The 21,871-nt window shown below is 33.9% G+C and overlaps 1 protein-coding gene across 1 annotated transcript in view; it reads right to left on the bottom strand.

The window, feature by feature from the left end:
- MYCBP2 (MYC binding protein 2) overlaps nucleotides 1-21,871 on the bottom strand; it is a 234,133-nt gene that overhangs the window by 96,168 nt on the left and 116,094 nt on the right. The window contains exons 37-47 of the mRNA XM_049778932.1: nucleotides 20,654-20,796; nucleotides 18,651-18,751; nucleotides 17,789-18,007; nucleotides 14,927-15,152; nucleotides 13,526-13,644; nucleotides 12,896-12,983; nucleotides 10,520-10,569; nucleotides 8,396-8,568; nucleotides 6,002-6,146; nucleotides 2,076-2,291; nucleotides 913-968 (exon numbers count right to left, since the gene is read on the bottom strand). Coding sequence (XP_049634889.1) covers nucleotides 913-968; nucleotides 2,076-2,291; nucleotides 6,002-6,146; nucleotides 8,396-8,568; nucleotides 10,520-10,569; nucleotides 12,896-12,983; nucleotides 13,526-13,644; nucleotides 14,927-15,152; nucleotides 17,789-18,007; nucleotides 18,651-18,751; nucleotides 20,654-20,796 — 1,536 coding nt within the window. The remainder of the gene's footprint in view (nucleotides 1-912; nucleotides 969-2,075; nucleotides 2,292-6,001; nucleotides 6,147-8,395; nucleotides 8,569-10,519; nucleotides 10,570-12,895; nucleotides 12,984-13,525; nucleotides 13,645-14,926; nucleotides 15,153-17,788; nucleotides 18,008-18,650; nucleotides 18,752-20,653; nucleotides 20,797-21,871) is intronic.

Genomic DNA, 21,871 nt, shown 5'->3' on the forward strand with positions numbered 1-21,871 from the left:
TAGTTTGAAGCTAAAATTAAGCAAGAGACAAAACTATCTCTATTTCTGAATATACTCAAAAGTTAGTTATTTTGAGATCTTTCTACATTGTAGTTAAAAGTTACCTTGCATACATGTCAGAAGAAAGTTAACTTGTTGAATTTTATTGAGTTCTATGATATATGATACAATAAACTATACATATAATACTTTTGAAGGTTAACTTTGTAATTTTTGAATATTATTGGAAATAATCTCTCCAAGGTACAATTCATCTAATAATATTTTTCAAGTATCTATAATTTTATTTCTCTTTAGTTTAGGGGCCACAACTGGAGGTACTTAGGGCTTATTTCTGCCTGTATGCTGAGGGCTCACTCCTGGCAGAGCTCGAGGAACCATAAGGAATGCCAGGAACTAACTTGGATCTACGATGTTCAAGGCAAGCACCACACACGCTGTACTATATCTCTCCAAACCCTCCAGATCAATTATTAAAAGGATTTCTAACAAGAAAATAAAATATAAATTTAAAAATTTGCTTAAATTTGTTGATAAAAGACAATCTAGGGTTAAAAAGTTAAGACCCAAAACTAAAAGTACAAATACTGTATATAGTTAAATCTTTCTGTAAAGCATTAAGAGAAGAAGAAAAAAAAAAAGACCACCAACTCCAAGAATCAAGGCCAATTCATATACAATGTAGATCTATTATTTATTCAGTACAATAATAATTATATAATAGCAGTATTATAGTTAAATATACCCCATTGTCAAATTAACATATTACAAAATTTGTGGCAAGTCTGTACTAAAAATGTAAAATAACATGAAACAGTTACTAATGAAAAAATTCTAACTGGAATGAAAGATGATTTTTCAATGCAAGGCATGAGAAGAATATTCATGTTATATTATGATAATGATCCTTACCTCTTAGGAGTTGGTGATGCAAAACGTAGTTCTTCAAATGAATAATTTTCATAAACCTTCAATAAAGAACATTTAAAATCGCTAAATCACTCAAAACATTTAAAATGCAATGCTAGAACATTTAATAAATGTTTCTCAGACAACGGTTTAGATCAATTCAATTGTGTAGATCAATTCAAATGATTATAAAATAAAAATTCTAGAACTCATAAAGATCCTCATGTAAGAAAACATCAATAGAGTTAGTGATGAGATGACAAGAGAACTTTGGATCGATGTTCAAGAGAAACACAACACAAGAAGCATTGGGGTTCCAGAGGGCCAGGAACATAAATAAAGAAGCAACAGTCAAAGATATCACTGCTGAGAAACTCGCAGAGCTGGAGAGCATCTGCATATCTAGGAGGCCAAAAGGATACCAGCTAAAAGAGATCAAATAAAAATACTCCAGGGTATTTCCTAATTATAATGATGAAAACCACAGAAAGAAATAGAATATGAAAATGGCAAGATCAAAGAGAGATCACATACAAATGAATGTCCTTTAAGACTTACAGCAGATTTACCACAGGAAACTCTCTGAGATAGAAGACAGTGGTGGGATATAGTTACAAAACAAAACAAAACAAAACAAAACAAAAAACACTCAATGAAATGAACACCTAACCATGAATCCTTCAACTAGTCAGATTGTCATTCAAATATGAAAAAAACAACTTCACAGATAAACAACTCAGAACTTCCCAGACTCAAAATCAACTTAACAAGAAGGACTAACAAAAGACAAATCAGAAATCACACAAAACTTCTACGGTAAGGTGGCACAAAATTCCCTGACAATAATCTTTTTCTCGTAGAGAGAGTGAAGTACAATGGCTGGCCCCGAAGTGGGTGGAGAGGGTATGAGGGAGGGAATAGGGCATTAGGGAGAGTGAAACTGTTAACACTGGAGGCAGGAAATGCACACCAGTGAAGGCTTTGTACATTGTATAACTGTAACTCAATCATGAACAACTTTGTGGGGGAAAAAAAAATAAACTTGTAGCACAAACGACCTTGTAACCAGGTGTTTTGATTAAAATAAAAAAAAAGAAGAATATCAATGTCAATGCACTAAATGCATTGAGACACAATAAAAACTTGTCCTAAGTACAATAAATTACCTTCATCATCGTTATTGCAATATATCGAGCCTCCTTCACTATCATGGGTTCATATGAAATATCCAGCTTAGGTGATGCAAGCCCACCAAAAGTCATGTCAGTATTAGAAGATGCAGTTGTTACTGCAGGACTCCCAGGAATCCTTTGAGTTCTCTTCACTTGATCTTGTTGCAGAGATGTTTTTTTCTGGGAAACAGGAACTGCTTTGACTTCCACCTAACAATGATATTATAAATATCAATTGCAACATATGAGAAAAGCGATTCACAGTTAGTCTCATAGATGTATACATTTTTGTTACCATTTCCACTGGCTATCTTGGGCATTCGAGTACTTACATAGCAGGACAAGAAAGAACTCTAGATGTTTTCATTATAGGGATATTGAACACAATATGAAACAGAAGACTTTTATTTAAATGACCAAATGTTAAAACAAAGTAGTGATAAATATTATTAATAAAGTTCAAAAAAGGACAACAGAATTAATCTGATGAATTCCTGCAGAAATTATTATTAGATTCGGTGTTAAGGTAATTTAAGCACAAATACTTTCTACTTATTTTAAATATTCCACATATTTGGGCACTTATCTCAATCTTAGCCACACTTTTCCTGCAGAGGTTTTGTTTTGTTAGTAAGGTGTGTGACACAAAGTAAGCATCACCAAGTATGACACTGCTTTCCCTATATAGTATTTATAGGCATTTCTTATTATAATTCTAATTACTTAAATGGTTCTGAACATATGATATATAGTTGATTATAGGTTTGGGATAAAGAAGAGAAATAAATGCACGGGAAAAAATGAAAAGATATAAAGCATAAAAATCCGACTTTGAAAATGCAATACATAAAAACCCAGACTTCTATTTTGGGGGGGAAGGTAGGGCCATACCTGATTGGTTCTCAGGGGTTATTCCTGGCTCTGTACTCAGAAATCACTCCTAGCAAGTTCAGTGGACCACATTGAATGCCAGGGATTGAATTTGGTCAGCTGTGTGCAAGACAAATGCCCTACCTCCTGTGCTATTATTGTTCGGCCCCCAAAAAACCCCAGACTTCTTAAAAGGGAGTAAGAAATAACAAAAGGTACAAAGAAGAAAACAAGAAAGTGTCAATTAATGAAAGACTATAAACATAACAGTATAAATATGAACATTAAAATAAGGTTAAATCTTATGTTAACTTGAAAATGGTTGTTACAATATAGTCACACAAACTTACTTCAGCAAGCTAAAACCAGAATTTAACAACTCATTACATATATTTAAATGAGAAATTCATCAGTAAATACATAAACACCTAAATGTATTAAGGATATTGGAATTAAAAAATACTCTGTTTGGGCCAGAGAGATAGCATGGAGGTAAAGCGTTTGCCTTGCATGTAGAAGGACAATAGTTCGAATCCCGGCATCTCACATGGTCCCCTGAGCCTGCCAGGAGCGATTTCTGAGCTTAGAGCCAGAAGTAACTCCTGAGGGCTACCCGGTGTGACTCAAAAACCAAAAAATAAACAAACAAACAAACAAAAAAAACAACACTCTGTCCATAGGTAGTTATTTTGAAACAGTGTATCACTACCAGGATTTCTATTTTTACTGTTCAATATTTTTTCCTTATAATTTATGGTTTTATTTTTTGTAACACAGAGGTTTTAATATATAATAAAATCATTCTGATGGGGGTATTATGTGGTTTAACAAAATCAAAGAGAATTTTAAAAAGATATGTAAGCATATCATATGTACAAATATACACATGCATTATATTCATCTCTGATGAAGAATGTCATATTCTATCTTATATGTACACAAATCTATATTAAGAGTTATATCCAAAATGTTAAATGCCATTCATAAAGAATGATTTGTTTTACATCAGGATCAAATATTTTATGTACTATTTTTTAATGAAATACATGTCTTGCCTTTTTATTACTTTTTGTGTAAGTCAGGCAAAAAATTCCACTGATAGTATTTTTTTCAGAGTTTAGACCAAAAATGTACTACTTTAAGTAGTTTAAATATTCTATTAAAAGTAGCACTATGGGGACCGGAGAGATAGCATGGAGGTAGGGCATTTGCTTTGCAGGCAGAAGGATAGTGGTTCGAATCCCGGCATCCCATGTGGTCCCCTGAGCCTGCAGGAGCGATTTCTGAGTGTAGAACCAGGAGTAACCCGAGTGCTGCCAAGTGCAGACCCCCCATCCCCCCACAAAAAAAAAAACTAATACTATGGTAAAACTTGCTGTTCTAGGAGAAAAATGGATCTTGTGGTTTAATAAACTCTAAGCTTCAAATAACCAAAAAATAACCAAATTACTTTGCATCATAAGTGGGGGTATTTGTAAGGGAGTATAGTTCGTAAGGGGGTACAATTGAGACTGCCTAAATCATTTTCTTTTTTTTTTTTTATTCATTTGTTTTTGGGTCACACTTGATGGTGCTAAGGGGTTGCTCCTGGCTTTGGGCTCAAAAATCGCTTTTGGCAGACTCAGGGCGCCATATGGGATGCCAGGAATCAAACCCAGGTCTGTACTGGGTCAGCTGTGTGTAAGGCAAACACCCAGCCCTACCACTGTGCTATCTCTCTGGTCCCAAACATTTTCATTTAATAAATATCTACCTTGAATTAATGCTGGTGTTATGTTGTTTCTCCTATAAACACAATCTAAGTTGAAAATGTCATAGGTCAAAGACACTGAGTTATAGGCTTCTCTGAGGAATTTTTGTACTACAACTTCTACCAAGTGATTATTATTTTAATAACATGTAAACTTAAAAAAATCATTTAATGGTAATTGAGGGTTATCCGTATCATCATATGAAAGTTTTAAATGTTACATTTACATTTAAATGGCCTAATTAATTATATGCACTACTATAAACTCTTTTGTTTAGGGGGTCACATTCAGCAGTCCTCAGGGTTTACTCCTGGCTTTATGAGCATACTGGAGATGTTTGGAGGACCAGATAAGGCCAGCAAATGAATTAGGATTGGCAACCTGCAAAGCAAGTACCTTAGACCCTGTACTACTTCTTTGGCCCCAGGAGAGATAGCACAGTGCTAGAGCATTTGCCAAGTTGTGCAGGGCCAACCCAGGATGAATCTGGGTTTGATCACTGGCTTCCCATATGGTCCCAAGCTTGCCAAGAGTGATTCTTGAGCGTAGAGGCAGGATTTAACCCCTGAGTGCCACAGGATATTCCCCCTCACAAAAAAAATACTTCTCTGGCCCCTAAAATGATACTATCTCAGAAATGGAATATCCAAGAGTTTTATACTTATTAAGTGGAGTATGACTATTATCATTTTTATTCTTTCACAGTCAAATTCACATATTTCTAATTTAGTTTATTGCACTTAAATTATATTTCCATACCAATTTATTATGTAAAATTAAAAAATTAATAATTATGTACTGAAGGTCTTCTCTCTATGCTCAATACTCTCTATTGACATTTCTTATTCTTCCTTTAAATACTGATAGTCCTAGAAAAATGTAAATATTAAAATAGCAAGTAATATGAGCAAATAAGAACCAGTAAAATAAGCAAGTTACTCAAATATGCTTTGGCTTTCTCCATTACATATAATAAAAAAGACAGTTTTGTATCTTCAAGTGAACTCTAACACCGACCACTTCTAAAGCTATGTAAGTTTTTTTAAAGAACATTTTTTGTTGTTTTTTTGGGGTCACACCTGGCAGCACTCAGGGATTACTTTTGGCTCTTCACTCAGAAATCATCCTGGCAGGCACTAGGGACCATATGGGATGCTGGGATTCAAATTACTATCCGTCCTGGATTGGCTGCGTGCAAGGCAAATGCCCTACTACTGTGCTATCTCTCTGGCCCCATAAAACTATGTAAATTTAAAGTCACCATGCAGGTACCTACTAGCTAAATTCCTATATAATTACCTTCATGTTGGGAACATGTACTACATCTCCATACTGATCTTTGGTTTGAACAGTTATGATAGTAGGCCAACCACAGCGAATATCATCCTTATTCAGGATCAAAGATGTTTTCTGAGGATCAGCATAGGAATCTGGCTGAAGCCACCTAAAGTAATGAAACAGAGAAAAAAGAATGAATAATCATCAAAATATTCAATGATCAACAGAAAACTGAGTCAAGTAAATAAAACTTGTATCAAGCAAAATACTGAAATCTTATCTTTATCTCTGCTCCAACATCAATTACAATGTCTCCCTTGCAAAAATATTAATGACAATTTATTACAAATACCCCAAAGTTTATAAGATTTGTTTTCTTTGGGGGGAGGGTTTGTCCCTCATACTGGTGCCCAGGAAGGCTAGGGGCACCACTGGCAATTCTTAGCCAACTGTGAGGGTGATTCAATACAAGGGTCTGAGGTTGCAATTCTGAAAGGGCCCGGAAGTAACTAGACCTGGGGTAAAAGGGGCCTCCCGAGTTGCACTGACAATGCATTAAGATCGTGTGTAGGGGCAGGAGAGATAGCACTGTGGAAGGGCATATGCCTCAAACGTGGACAACCCCAGACAGATTCCAGTTTGAATCCAGCATCCCATATGGTCCCTCGAGCCTGCCAGGAGCAATATCTGAGCAGAGATAGGAGTAACCCTTGAGCGCCCTCGGGTATGACCCAAAAACAAACAAACAAATAAATAAATGTAAAATAAAATAAAAAATATCATGTGAGACCAGAAATCAAACCTGGTCAGATGTGTCCCAGCCACTGTATTACTATTTTCTAGCCCTCAAAGATTTTAGTTATTTACAAAACCAAATAATTTTAAACTTAGGGAACTTAATTTTAGGTAATCAGATTGAAAATTATTAATAAATGTGTTTGAGTATAATATAAAATGCTACTAAGTTTATTCATTCTTTTTTTTGGGAGGGGAGGGTCACACCGGCAGTGTTCAGGGGTTACTCCTGGCTCTGCACTCAGAAATTGCTCCTGGCAGACTCAGGGAACCACATGGGATGCTGGGATTCGAACCGGGGTCCGTCCCATGATATCCACATGCAAGGCAAACGTCTTACCACTGTGCTATCACACCAGCCCCAGTTTAATCATTTTTACATGGATTTAACAATCTGAAAATTTGGAGAAAAGCATTTCTGGAGTGCAGGCATGAAAATACCATTCTGTTCACTCAAGAGCAGCTAGAGCCAAGGTATACTGTCCATTTTCTCTTTATAGAGTTTCTCAGATACCTCTACGATTACCTTACTTCCCATGAAAAATTGTCTGATATTCTAAAGTTAGTGAAAGTGCTGATCCATTGGTCAGTATATAGGAAAGGTGCCAGTACAGAAATGAAAAATAGCTGAAGAATGCTGTCATGCACCCACAAAGACAAGAGTGATGCTAGCTTATAATATTTTCTTTTTTGTTTTTGTTTTTGTTTTTGTTTTTGGGTCACAAGCAGTGGCACTAAGGGGTTACTCCTTGCTCATAGCTCAGAAATCGACCCTGGCAGGCTTAGGGGAACATATGAGATGCCGGGAATTGAACCATCATCTGTCCTGGGTCGGCAGCATGCAAGGCAAATGCCCTACTGCTGTGCTATCTTTCAGGCCCATATTTTCTATTCTTTTCTAAACACCAAACTTGCTTTTAAAACTAAAGAGTAGGGGCCGGAGCAATGGCAAAGACAGTAGGATGTTTGCCTTGCACATGCTAGCCTAGGACGAACCAGTGATTCAATTCCCCAGCATACCATGTGGTCCCCCAAGCCAGTAGTGATTTCTGAGCGCATAGCCATGAGTAACCCCTGAGCATCACCCAGTGTGACCCAAAAACCCAAACCAAAACAAATCAAACAAACAAACAAAAAAAAAAACGAACAACACCCCAAAACCTAAAGAGTAATCTTTGTATTTTTAAAATTAAAACCAGATATCAAATTTCTATTTTTACCAAGTAAAACCAAAAATACTAGATATTTTTCTTTTCATCTTAAAAACAGCAAATAGAACAAAAAGTGAGCATAACAACCCCAAATCATTTAAATTTGGAAAAAGAACATTTAAACAATAAAATGCAGTAAATCCTGGAATGCAGTCTATTATTATTAAATTATCCCATGTGTTTTATATAGTTTTTGAAATAAGAGGTTTGCCTAAAGCTTTAGAATAACATCAAACATCAGAAAATATTTTGAAATATTAATTGCTGTTTTACATTGTTCAAAACACATAAACCACGTTATTTTAGGCAGCATTTTTATATTCTCAAAATGGCCACTTCAACTGTCTTCAGAAGTAACAGCTGAGCAAGCTCTGGAAAAAAGGCAACAATAGTACTTAAAATATATTACCTTGCAAGTCTTCCACCACTAGATCCTGGAACACAAGCAATAAAATCATCCAGAAAAGACTGTTCATTGCTCTGTATTTGAAGTGGTAAGTTTCCTTCAAGTGCTTCTAAGATCGTTGGTGAATGAGAAAGAGCTAAACCCTTTCCTAGAATACCAGAATGGGTTTTGCACACCTATTGGGTGAAAGTAAATATTTATATATTTTAAAATGAGAAGCATTAATTAAATGATAGTATGTTTTCTTAAACAGTAGCACAATAAAAATATCTTATTAATCTGACTTAGATATTATTAAAAGAATTAAAAAAAACTCATGAAATAATAATAGATAAGCTCCCTTGATGGCCCTCCTTGGAATTAAGCCTGGCATATGTGTTTGCTTATGTTTATATTTGTCTTAAGATACAAAGATTTTACTTTTTATTGTTTTAAAAAAACTAGACTTATTGGGTTTAAAAATCTCAGCAATGTCATAACATTACTAAGATATAATGTTCCTCATAAAAAGCAAGAGCATAATGATTATGAACTTATCACTGCAATGTTACCAGAGGTCAGTTCCTGCATAGCCGCTTACTAGTTATATGGATCAGGACAGATTATTACTTAAATAAAATTTTCCCGTTCAAGATCCCTTTCTACCCAGAAAGTTTTTACATGGCTCCAGTTATCTAAGATGGTTATACCTTGGGTATTTAAAATAATTTACTGATACTAAATCATAATTTTATTTAAAAACATTGCTCATGGCCCCACATTTAAAGTTAACAAGTTCCATAGTTAAAAAAGCAAGGACCTAAATTCAAAACTAGTAAGTAGAAATGAGTCTCTGATTCACTGAATTTTATGAGGTCAGCAGACTTGAAAAATGCAACATGATTATGATAGAGCTTGATAAAGTATTATTGCTGCTGTTATCAATTAATCATGGGAAAATTCATAAACTATAACCAGCCATTCAGAATTAAGAGAATCTGAATACTAGCCTCTATATTTTAATTAGCTGAATCCTCATGCAAGTCATAGAGCAGCTTCTTTATTTTTACTATAATTGGAGTGACATTACTTGCAATTGTACAACAAAAACTGCATTAATAATATAGATACTGGAAACTATCACATGCTCTCTATATAGAGAATTTAAATCATTACTAGTAATTATAAACACCTAACTCAGAAAGTCTGCCAGAAATGATCTAAATCAATGTTTACCTAATGTGGAGTAATTCATTGTAGCATTAGAAAACAATATGGACATAACAGAGTGAGTACTTAAAGAATAGCATGCTTTCTACAATGGAATATTATAAAAGATAAATAAAATACTGCTCTTAAAAGAGGCATTTAAAAATAGGGATCACTCCCTGTGTTTAATGATGGCAACAGTTTACTCAACTTGATGGCCAATCCAGGGTGTGGGGTTTAAGGATCATGTCTAACCACAAAATTTTAACAATAATAGTCTGACAGTAGTATCAGTTTTGGTTCTAACCATTTTTTATGATGACAGACCTACTTATCACACTAATAAACACTAAACCCCTTCATCCATTACTTTTCTGTTTTGTTGTTGTTTATTTGTTTGTTTTAGCCAAACCCAGGAGTGCTCAGGGTTATTCCTGGCTCTGCATTCAGGAATCACTACTAGTGGCTTAGGAGGACTAAATGAGGTGTCAAAGATTAAACCCAGGTTGGCTGTGAACAAATCACTGTACTATTGCTCTGGCCCCTACTGCCATTTTTAATTAAAATTTATAATGTAATTGTACATCTACAGTTTCCTTTTTGGAATGCTTTTCCCTTACTATCTGAAAAACATAAACTTCTTTCAAAATCAAATTTAAGTATCCACAACTTTGCAAAATTTTCCTCTATACATTTGGCACCTGATCACTCTCTCTGTTCTAGAAGTTTTAGCATCTATCATATAAATATAGCTAGGGCTCACATGAGGTTCTCCTATCCAAGGGAGAAATTATGAATTTGTGTATCTTTATAACTAATAATAAAGAAAACTAATTAACTAATGAGTCCTATGTTCAAGAAAAGTAAGGTTGATTGTGGTGAATATACTGCTTTTAAATTAACACACAAAGTTTATCCTTACAATGTTTGGGACAATACCTGTAATGCAGCCTCTTCAAGAATTTCAAGATCTTCCTCTAATTCATTACCTATTGTACAAATAAAAATGTTTACTAACATATTTTGGCTTAACTTTCCAGTCTTGAATTCATGAAACCATTTTCACAATATTCAAAATATTTTAGACTGAAAAGAACTGTTATTTTCTTGGCTAAATACCACTGGTTGGTATTTTAAAATATAATTTAAAATTTATAAATAATTATTAAAAACAGAAAATAATATTTTCAATTAGAACTAAAAAGTCATCCATTTTAAAAGAGGAATTTTGTGTTCAAATATACACTATTGAATTTAGTATATTTACTAATTTTATACCCCTAAAGGGGAGGAAACTGATTGTTCAAAATGTGAAGTCTAGCTTTTATATTTTGATGATCTTATACTAATATTTTAATAAATAACAGCGAATTGCAGAAAAACATATGGTAGTAATTGTATTCACTAGCGATTTTCTATTCACTGTTCAATATAATATATTTAGTTATGAATTTTCTTTGATAGTTTTGTTATATAAAATATTACCAAATATTTTAGAGAAATATGTAAATTATATAAAAGTATAGAATGGAAACTTTCTATCTCTTTAAACAATGCCATCATCCTCCTTCCGAAGATAGTGCTAACAGTTCCTTATGTTACTCTATAAATTTTGTGTGCAAATTGCAAACACATGTTTCTACAGTATCTACATATATGTTTATATCAGTCAATGATGCCAAAACTGGATTCTCAAAATGCTTTACTCAGTATAATTTTTATAGCTTTCTAGCTTAGATGACAGTTCTACATTTTATTTTATTTTACATTTTTGATTTTGGGGCCACACAAAGTGGCACTCAAGGCTTATTCCTAGCTCTGTACTCAGGTATTAGTAATATTTGGCAAACTTTATGTGATGCTGACGATTGAACAATGTACATCTTTGTGCAATCTTAACTCCCTACATTATCTCTCTGGCACCCTTTTTTAATTTTTTAACAATTATGTGGACTCTCATTGTATGATCTTGCCATGCAATCAGTTCTCAACTAGTAAGACAGTTCTATCACTCCCAAATTCAATAACCAAAAGCATTACTTTATTTTTTAGCATTACTTCATTAATTTAATCTTTGAAAATATTTTTAACATTTGATCAAGTATATATCATGGCTACATCAAAATGAATATGAATAAATAAGCTATTGATAAATTTCCTACAAAGGGGTTGTGACAATTTTCCAAACAGAATACAAGATAAATATTCTCATATTTATACCAACATTAAGTAGGAGAAAGTAACAGTATAAAGGGATTATGAAGAAAAAAGTGAGACATATGTAAGAGACAAAGAGAAGCTAGAAAGAAAAGAATGAAATGAAAAATATGGTCAGACAGAAAGGAGTTATATATATATATATATATACTTATTATGGCAAGAATTAAAGAAAATAACTCCCATATCCAAATACTGTGAACATTTCAAATATGTAAACATCATAGAATTATTAATTTATACTCATCTTAACCAGTTTGACTGAATCAATTTACATACCATAAAATTTGTATGTTAGAAAGCTGTGATATATAATAAACATCATTGTTACTATATTATTCCTTTGTTGTGCTTCACATAAAATTCTTCTAAGAGCTCTTTCTATTAAGCCTAAATTCCCTTCATGATTTCTGATTCTCTAAAATCACTTTAAAGTGCCTGTATACTCTGTATATTTAAAGATCAACTATGTCCAAATGGCAATTTCAATGCCTGTGCCCTGTGCTCAAGGTAACAGTTACTTATCTATATGTCCACTAGGAGATTTAAGAAATACATAAAAATATTGTTTGACTATTTTACATCCAGAACTTGTCTTAATACTTTGGTACAGAGCATGTATATGTATTAAGAGGTTGCTTATATGCACTGTGAATTTAAAAAAGAGACTCTTCAGTCTCCAACAACAACAAAATAACATATTAATATCTAAGTTTATTGGCACACATATGTTGCCTGGATACAAGATAACCCACATCTCCCCTCTTGAGATGTGTACTTTCCTAGTTCCTACTTTCATGCTGGGCTGTCTACCAGGGCTCTTTCCACCTTTGGAGAAGCCTGTGTTACTCTACTTTCTCTTTCTTATTCTCTCCCTCCCTTTCCTCACTATCTCCAAATAAAGTCTGTTCTTACTTCAAAAAGTATATATATATCAACAGTTACGAATTCTCACTGTATATTATTTAGAATTTATTATTTTGCTAACATTATAGAATTTATCTTGCAATTCTATTTACAGAATGTTCCATAATAAACATTACTATATTCTTTAAATTAATATTAAAAACTAAGACTAATAGTTGATTATAAACTTACCAATAGGAAGGGCTAGATCTTTTTTCATCAAAGCTGCTGCACAAACGCCACCAAGATTGGCTAACTCTTTTTCCAACTGAATCACTCCCTACAAAATTAGAAGAAAAAAAAAAAAGAATCAGCTATATTAAAAATGTGTGTAGAATACAGAATTATGTCAAAAATGTAACTTGCATTCAAACTCAACTTATAGCTAATGGTTAAATATATAAGAGATTCATACTAATTACAAGACATGGACCTATAGATTGATTGTCCACATAATTCTCCATTGATTTTTTGATAAGACATGCGCAGTTTTTAAAGCTGATTTTGCTTTATTTTATAATTAGAAATGTAGGAGGTTGAATTATTAGAATTAGAAATGAATTACTCCCATTTTGAAATGAAGTTCTACCATTTGCACAGAAAGATAAGGTATTACCATTTACATGGGCACACCTAAATCAAAAGGTGAGACATACTGCACATACTTCAGACTTGCACAAAATTAATCTACAAATTTTTATCATAGCATCAGCTTAAAATAAATTTTAGACCTCATATATCAGCAAATACAATTTAAGTTAATAGAATCCCTTTAGCAACTACAATTTTCCTTAAAAGAGTAAGAGGACGACTCATTCTTACCTCATCAGGTCCAGGGCTAAACTCATATCCAATTGCAAAACACTTGAAACCATAGAAAGAAGCTTTGTCATCTTTGACATAATCAGATGCAGTCTCCAAAGAAAACAGAGCCTCATTTCCTAAGGGAACAGTAAAAAAACAAAAACAAAAACAAACTACTGAATTCAAGATCAGAAACAACTGAATTTGCCTGATTTCTTCACTAAAAAACAAGTTCAGACAGACTTAGCAAAAACTTCTGAATTAAAATTAGCTAGTTTGAAAGACATAATATAGTCTTATAAAATTGCCTACAGAAGTCAGAGAGCACAGAGTAGGATATTTGGTCATGCACTGGATTAACCAGTTTAGATCTCGAACCACAAATTGGTTTCCTGAGTTTTAAGTGAGTGTAGAGTTAGGTGTAACCCCTGTACACAACTGGGTATGTCCCAAAACAAACAAAACAAAACACAAAAAGTTGCCTACAATGGGATAGACAACATTAACAATATTGGGGAAAAAGTATGTTGATAAATAATTTAAAAATAAAAATATAAGTAAATTAAAATATATACAATTTTTCTACTGAATTCTTTTCTCCCCCACCACCCACCCACTCACTCTCTCTCTCTGCCCAATAAATGTTAGTACAACTCAGCAAGGGTTCTCCAATTCTCTCGAAAGGAAGGAATTTTTAGAAAATCTCTATACTAGGGCCAGAGATAGCACAGCACGTGGCTGATAGGGTTCAATTCCCAGCAACCCATATGGTCCTCTGAGCACTGCCAGGAATAAAAGAAAATACAACCAAGAAAATGGTCTACATTACCATCTGGTAAGAAAATAAAATATCTAAACCACATATTTAAAATTGAATCACTGTGAGATGCAGTTGCAAGTTATTCATGACTGAGTTTCAATAATACAATGTTCCAATACCCATCCTTTCACCGGTGCATATTTCCTACTACCAATGTTCTCAGTTTCCCTTCACCCTTCTCTATAGCACACACTTCTTTTTCTTCTTTCTCTTCCCTTCACCTCTCTTTCTTCCCCTCCCCCTCCTCCCTCTTTTTCCTCCACCATCCCAAACCACCCCCCTTCTCTTAGGCACTGTGTAAACCACGTTTTCTATACTCTGATCCAAATATACTGTCAGATTGTCAATGGTTACCTCCATACTTGTGTCAACACAATCTTTATTCACAGTAACTTTACTCAAAGCATTCTATCTTCTAAAACATCCCTGCTTAGATATCTCCTTTACTCATCGACTACAATCCAGAAACGTAATAGGTCTTGCTAAAATTATTTTAAAATTTAGATAGACATTTTCAATGAAGAATCATTACTAAATATATTTTACTATAGAAGTATATAAACATTTCAGCAATTATTGGAAGAGTAAAAATAACTTACCTGGTAACACTAAAACCATTGAGGGCCACCCAGAGGATCCTGAAAATTTCTTTAACTCTATCCATGAATTAAGGTTTTCATGAACAGATGTCAATTTTGGTCCATATCCTGAATTCTGAATAGTTCTAACAGGAATCATCAAACGGAGGGCATCTTCTGACTGTGCAGTGCCACACTGAGGGTCAAACTCAATTGTCATCCATCGTACACATTCTGGGAATGTCACCTATAGCAAATATGGAAGGGAACACTTGGTTTTATTAAGAAGAATTATAATTTTGCTTTTGGTCTAGTTTAAAAGCAGATCATCATTCAGCAAAACAGATAAATGTTGTATTAAGTAAGGATTTAATTGCTTAAATATGATTAGAAATAAAATCACTAGTGGTCACTATATTTCCCATTTGTTTTCTACCTATTATTGGTTGATACTGATTAATAACATGAAGTAATAATAATATTATTATTATAGGAAGTAATCTATTATTAGCAAGCACTCTTGATACCATGATGAAAAATATTACAAACTTCTTAAATTCCATATTCACAAATATTCTTGCAAGTCTTTAATATGTTTATTATTTTGGTAAGAATTCATAAATATAGGCAAATATCTACTTTGTGAAAATGAGCAAATAATTAAAATAACATTTCAGTCATTTTCATTTTACTAATTTTTCATATTATCTGTTACAAAGCTTTACATTACCAACACAAATATTCCTCATGAATCCATACATCATAAGAATATAAAAATAAAAAACTTCATGAAAGTCAAGGTTTTTATAGCTTGCCAGCCTAAAATTCATTACAAAAGAGTTTGTGATGGCAATAAATTAAATGTATTTTTATTAATATCTTTATTTTAATACCTTGATTACAAATATAATTTTAGTTGGGTTTCAGTCATGTAAAGAACACCCCCCTTCAACAGTGCAACATTCCCATAATCAAAATTACATGTATTTTTAAGGTCACTTTTAAGTGATCTTTGATCATCATGGCAGAGAATAGTTTTAACAGTCAAATTCTATTAATCAGATTATCAAATAGCAAAACTAAGAATTGGCTGTATGATTTGATGTGAACCTTGAGAAAATTCCTAAGTGTAATATTTGTCTAAAAAATACATAAGATTCTGGGAGATTGAATCTTATGTATGGCCCCCCTAAGACAGGAACAATTTCTGAGTGCATAGCCAGGAGTAATCCCTGAGAGTTACTGGGTGTGGACCCCACAAAAAAGATTCATTTCTAATTGAACTATTATAGAGAAGAGAAAAAGCCAAAAATAATCAAATCCCAATGAAATTGCAGTGAAGTAAATATCCAGCAGATGGAGCTTTTCAGTTTCTCTTCTACCATTTTTAGAAGAGGTTGCCATCTAAAGTAGAGGACATTTAAAATTCCATAAATGTTCATTTTTTTAATCAAAACCATTCAGCTACTTCTTGTAAAATATCTATTAGTTATAATCAAATGCTATTTTACATCCCCATGACAATTTACACATGTTGTAGTGTTTCTGTGTTTATGAAACATCACATGCTTGGTGAAATAAAGAAATTTTATTGAGACTGAAGAAACTAATCAGTAATATGACATTTAGGTAATAGATGTTTATAATGGAATTATTTTTACCAAAAAAATAGATAAGATTCAAATACTCTTGTAGGAAAAAAAGTACACATTTGATGTCTTGGAAACACAGAAAGGTTCTCCAAGAAAAATATCAACAAACATGGAAAGAGGTGGCTCAATGAACAGATACTTCATTAGAAAGAAGGTACAAATGGCTGCCAAGTAAATGATTTTTCTGAACAAGAATTGGGAGCTGAAAGAAGATAAAGTGATATGCATGATACCCCTTCAGTAACAATATTGTAAGCCATAGTATCTAAAGGGAATAAAAAGTAAGAGAGAGGGACAGACAGAGACGAAAAATGTCTCTTATAGAGGCAGGCAGGGTGAGGGTGGGAGAGAAAATGGGGACATTGGTGGTGAGAAAAGTACACCAGTGAATGGTGCTGATATTGTATGATAATATTCAATTATGAATAACTTTAAACTGTGTATCTCATGGTGATTCAACTAAAGATTAAACAAAATAAATAATAATATATTTTTATTTTTGTTTAGCAGTCATACTGGTGATGCTCAAGAGTTAATTCTGGCTCTGTATTCACTCAGGAATAATCTTGTCTGTGCTCAGGGATCATATAAGATGGCAGGGATCGAACCTGGATCAACCATGTACAAGGCAAGCATCCTACATGCTGTATTATCACTCTGGCTGTATTATCACTCTGGTTGCCTTTATTAATCTTATTTGAGCCTAATGCAAAAAACTTTAAAAATATCATCCTGGGTCAGTCACAAGCAAGGCAAACACCCTACCACTGTGCTATCTCTCTGGTCCCCAAAACAATGAATATTTTACAATTACATAGAACAGTTAAGTTTTAACTGGAAAAGTTCTTCTCAATTTACATGATACAATTTTTGAAAGGAAGGAATATGGGATTTAGAATACTATAGGTTTACATGAATAACTTTTATATTCAAAATTTGCTCCAATATATTCTTTAAGATATCACTATAGAAGCTGAAGTGATAGTACAGGGGTATGTTTGCCTTGCACGCGACTGACCCAGAACAGACCTGGGTTTGATCCCTGGTGTCCTGTATGGTCCCACAAGCCAGGAGCAATTTCTGAGCATAAAGCCAGGATTAGCCCCTGGGTGTCACTGGGAGTGGCCCCCAAAAAACAAACAAAAGATATCACTATAAAAGATAAAGTGTCACTATTAGCACATTAAACCAAAATTTTTCATTTAAATTCTTCTTAGAAAATGGTACTTACCTTATAGTGCATCACACATGCAGGTTTATAGGGGTGTTCGCTCTCTATGACAGCATAGTGATTAGAGGTTGTACATGCAGAGAGGCCTTGTTCAGGCTGGTTTCCTGTGGTACTATCTGTTGACTGATTAGGATTGAATGCAGGGGGTGCATATTTCTGATTCAGAATGGCGACTGAGGGTAGCAACTGTTGAACAAGACCAAATACTTCTACAGCCACCTAGTATAAAAAAGATGATTAAGAGACTGAATATGAAAGCTGCTTTAAAATGATTACCTGTACTTGATGATAATGATTAAGATTTTTCTTCTAAAGAGTTTTCATTAGCTAAGTTTTTATTCAACAAGAAATTTATTTCACAGAAAAAGTTTATCTTAGGTCCCTGAGATATTACATGAGACATCATACTGTGGTCAGAGATTATCTGTCTGTCTATCTCCCTTACTAAATTCTTCAAATATACAACTAAGGATCAGAGAGCTAGCTCAACAGACTAGACAGAATACATGTGGGAGACCAGGGTTCAGTCCCCTGAATCACATAGTAAGCAATAATGGGAAGGATCCTCAAATTCCAACATGATCAAGTATGGCTCAAAAGCTAATAGTATGTAAGTATACACACATACACACATGTACTCATAGGGCCTGAAAAATAATACAGTGAGTATGGCACTTGTCTTGCACATGATAGACGTGGGTTTGATTCCTGATAACTTTTATGGTTCCCCATCTCCACCATGAGTACTCCTGGAGCACAGAGCCAGGAATAAGTCCTGAACAAGGCCTTGTGTGGCCCAAAGCCAAATAAATAAAATAAAAAGAGAAAAAAATATTTAAAATTATGTAATTATATTACATACCTTGGGAATAGCAGCAGCTACTGGTCCTATGTAGGCTATAATGAGGGGAAGCAGCATGGAAAAGAGACTGGAAGAACTAAGCAGTTCTGGAATGTCATCAGCTTAAAAAGAAATTAAATTATAGTTAGAAGATAATTTCATCATAATGTTATGCTATACTAAATCTGTGTTCTATTCTCGAGTAAAATTATAATTTCTGTTAAATGAATGCCATAAAGAATATACTATCCTGAGTGCTTCATTACATGTGCAATTTCAATTAATCCTCAAAAGTAAGAATTTTATTATTCTTATTTTAAAAACATACAATATTTTGGGCCATACTCAGCAGTGCTCAGGGGCCACCCTTACTATCTCTCCTTGAAGGGAAATTAAAGACACATTGTGCTGAATCATCTTACCCCAAATCAGATCCCTGTAACATGAAAGTGCCAGGATTAGAAGCTAGCACCATTATGTTGCTCTATAAGTGATGTTAGGGAGATTACTTAATCTGCATATGCCTAAATTTACTCATCAAAGAGAGGGTTTTACTACACTTTCCTCATTTGGATAATGTGCAGACTAAATGACTTAAAAAATGCCTGCAAGATATTAACTACTCCATGTCTGTTATTAAGGAAAACACATTGCTGGTTGATATTTATACATTAACATAGTGCTAAAAGGATACATTCAATCTGAATTATGAAGACCTTTATTTAAGCAAGTTTCCCCCCAAAAATTAGGAATAAATATTACAAGGGTAAATTGGGGGTGAGCAAAAGTAAGAATGAATTACAGAATAAAATAATTTGGCCATAATAAAAGAAAAAATAAAAGTGGACTTATAGAATGAAATGATTCTGCTGCAAGTGGAGAATTACTAGGTAACAAACAAAAAATGAGAAGGAGGTAGGTTATAAGAATATATTCACTGAAGAGAAAAAGTGTACTTGTTTAATGGCATCTGAACTAGGGGGAGAACTAGAGAAGAGAATGTAAACAGTGATTTTGGAAATGAAAAAACTCCTTAACATAATTAATACATGTAAAATTGAGCAAGAATTTACAGCTACCTAGATCTTTGAGTGAGTGATGATACCATTAATGGACACAGGATATACAAAAAGAAAAACAGCTCTAAATAAAAAGGGCTTTTGACTACAAAATGAAATTAAGGCTAGAACTATTTAATAAGGAGTTTTCCCTCTTATTATAAGTTTAGTTAAGATCAGATTATTATTTATTATAATTCAAATAACAGAATCTTGGAGTATAGAGAAAATGAATGATCCAAAATAAATGTTGTGTGTGTACTCATGTATGTATGTATAATTAATCTGGGATTCTATATGATATTAATCTCATAGATATGAAGGAAATCCAGACTTTAAAAATGACCATAGAGGAAGGACAGGACACAGAATAAGTGCCTTGCCTAGCACCATCTAGCCTCCTGAGCATTGTCCATGGCCACTATTGAGAAGTTGGGAAAGGAATAACCCAAGAACTGCTAGATACAAACCCCTAGCACCCCAATATACATTCTCTCTCGCTCTCTCTCTAATATGACTTTTAAGAAGTAAAGGAAAGCCTTACCATGCTGAGAACTTCTAGATACAACACCTCAATGCCCCAAGACATACAAACACACTTTCTCTCTTTCTAAAAATGTTGCTAAAGAAAAATTCAGCCTAGAAATGTAAATTTGTGTCTTTTAAAGCCACAAATTATTGTTACTTATCCATATAAGAAATAGTTTTTGCTTAAAATAATTAGAGAAACAGTAAAGGAAAACCTTACCATCCTGAGAACTGCTACAACACCCCAACGCCTTATATCTCTCTCTCTCAAATATGACTTTTAAGAAATAGAAGAAAGCCTTACCATTGAGAACTGCTAGATTAACACCCCCCAACACACACACACACACACACACACACACACACACACACACACACACACACACACATTCACACACACTCTAAATATGATGTTCAAGAAGTAAAGAAAAGCCTTACCATCCACTGCAAGGGCTCGGTGTAAGAGGTCTTTTGCAGCTCGAACAACAGTGCTGACCACAGACAGAGCTCGGCTGCAGTTTTTGTCTTCTTCATTGGCTTTACTCAAAAGTTGGGATTGTAAATCTCCATCAAATTCACTCCTGTGCACATGAGATTCATGGGAAGCAAAACAAGATCAAACCCTAGGAGAAAATATCTAGATCCCAGATCCCACTTAAAGCTAAAAACATAAAAGTTAAATAAATTTAAACATGTAGTGATTAATTTTAATTAATTGGTAATTGATTTTAATAGGGTCTTGAAGAAGAAAACTAGGAGAGAAGCCTAAAGAAAACTGATATTTGGGGCCGGAGCAATAAAGCAGCAGTAGAGTATTTGCCTTGCACACGGCTGACCCCTGACAGAACTGGGTTCAATCACAGATTCCCATATGGTCCACTGAGCCAGGAGCGATTTCTTAGTGCGTAGCCAGGAATAATCCCTGAGCATCACCAGATATGGCCCAAAAACCAAACCAAACAAAACAAAAACCCTGATATTTAAATAAAAGCCTGGAACTGTTCAATGCAAAGAAATAAACAAAAGATCCACAGAAATAAGGATTCAAGGTAAAAGGAAAAGAAATATAAAGATTCAGACAGAGATTACATTGGTGAGCTCAAGGAAAAGAATGAAGACAAGTGTGCTATAATGGAAAAAGAAAGATCAAAGGCTGACAGGATGGTGAAGGAAAACAGGAAAGCACATGTGCAGCTTATAGGCAACAGTAATTACCACACATTTTATACTGGAAATAATGAGGAAATTCTAACCAAGGGCAGACCTTGAAATACATTCATTTCTATGCAATCATTCTGCTGCATTCTGGTAAAAATCACTGCAGAAGGGCAACAGTTGAAGGGAGGGAGACAAAGAGGTTATTGATTATCCTGGTATGGGTAATGTGGTATAGACTAAACAATTAATTATGGAAGTGGTAGAAAGGACAGATTTAGGACAATTTATAAGTACAGATGCCAGGATTTGGTCAATTAGAGGTAAAATATGAGAAAATAAAAGGTTAGGAATAACTCTAAGATGTTGAGCTACACTGAACTGTGCTTCTATATATTAACTAAGATGTCTTAAGCCAACTACCTACATAGAGCATCCTAAAGAGGGTATCATCTAGACTGTTTTTTTTTTTTGTCTAAAACACCTGAAACTATAAATCAC

Source organism: Suncus etruscus, chromosome 8 (genome assembly GCF_024139225.1).
Source record: "Suncus etruscus isolate mSunEtr1 chromosome 8, mSunEtr1.pri.cur, whole genome shotgun sequence".
Lineage (NCBI taxonomy): Eukaryota > Metazoa > Chordata > Mammalia > Eulipotyphla > Soricidae > Suncus > Suncus etruscus.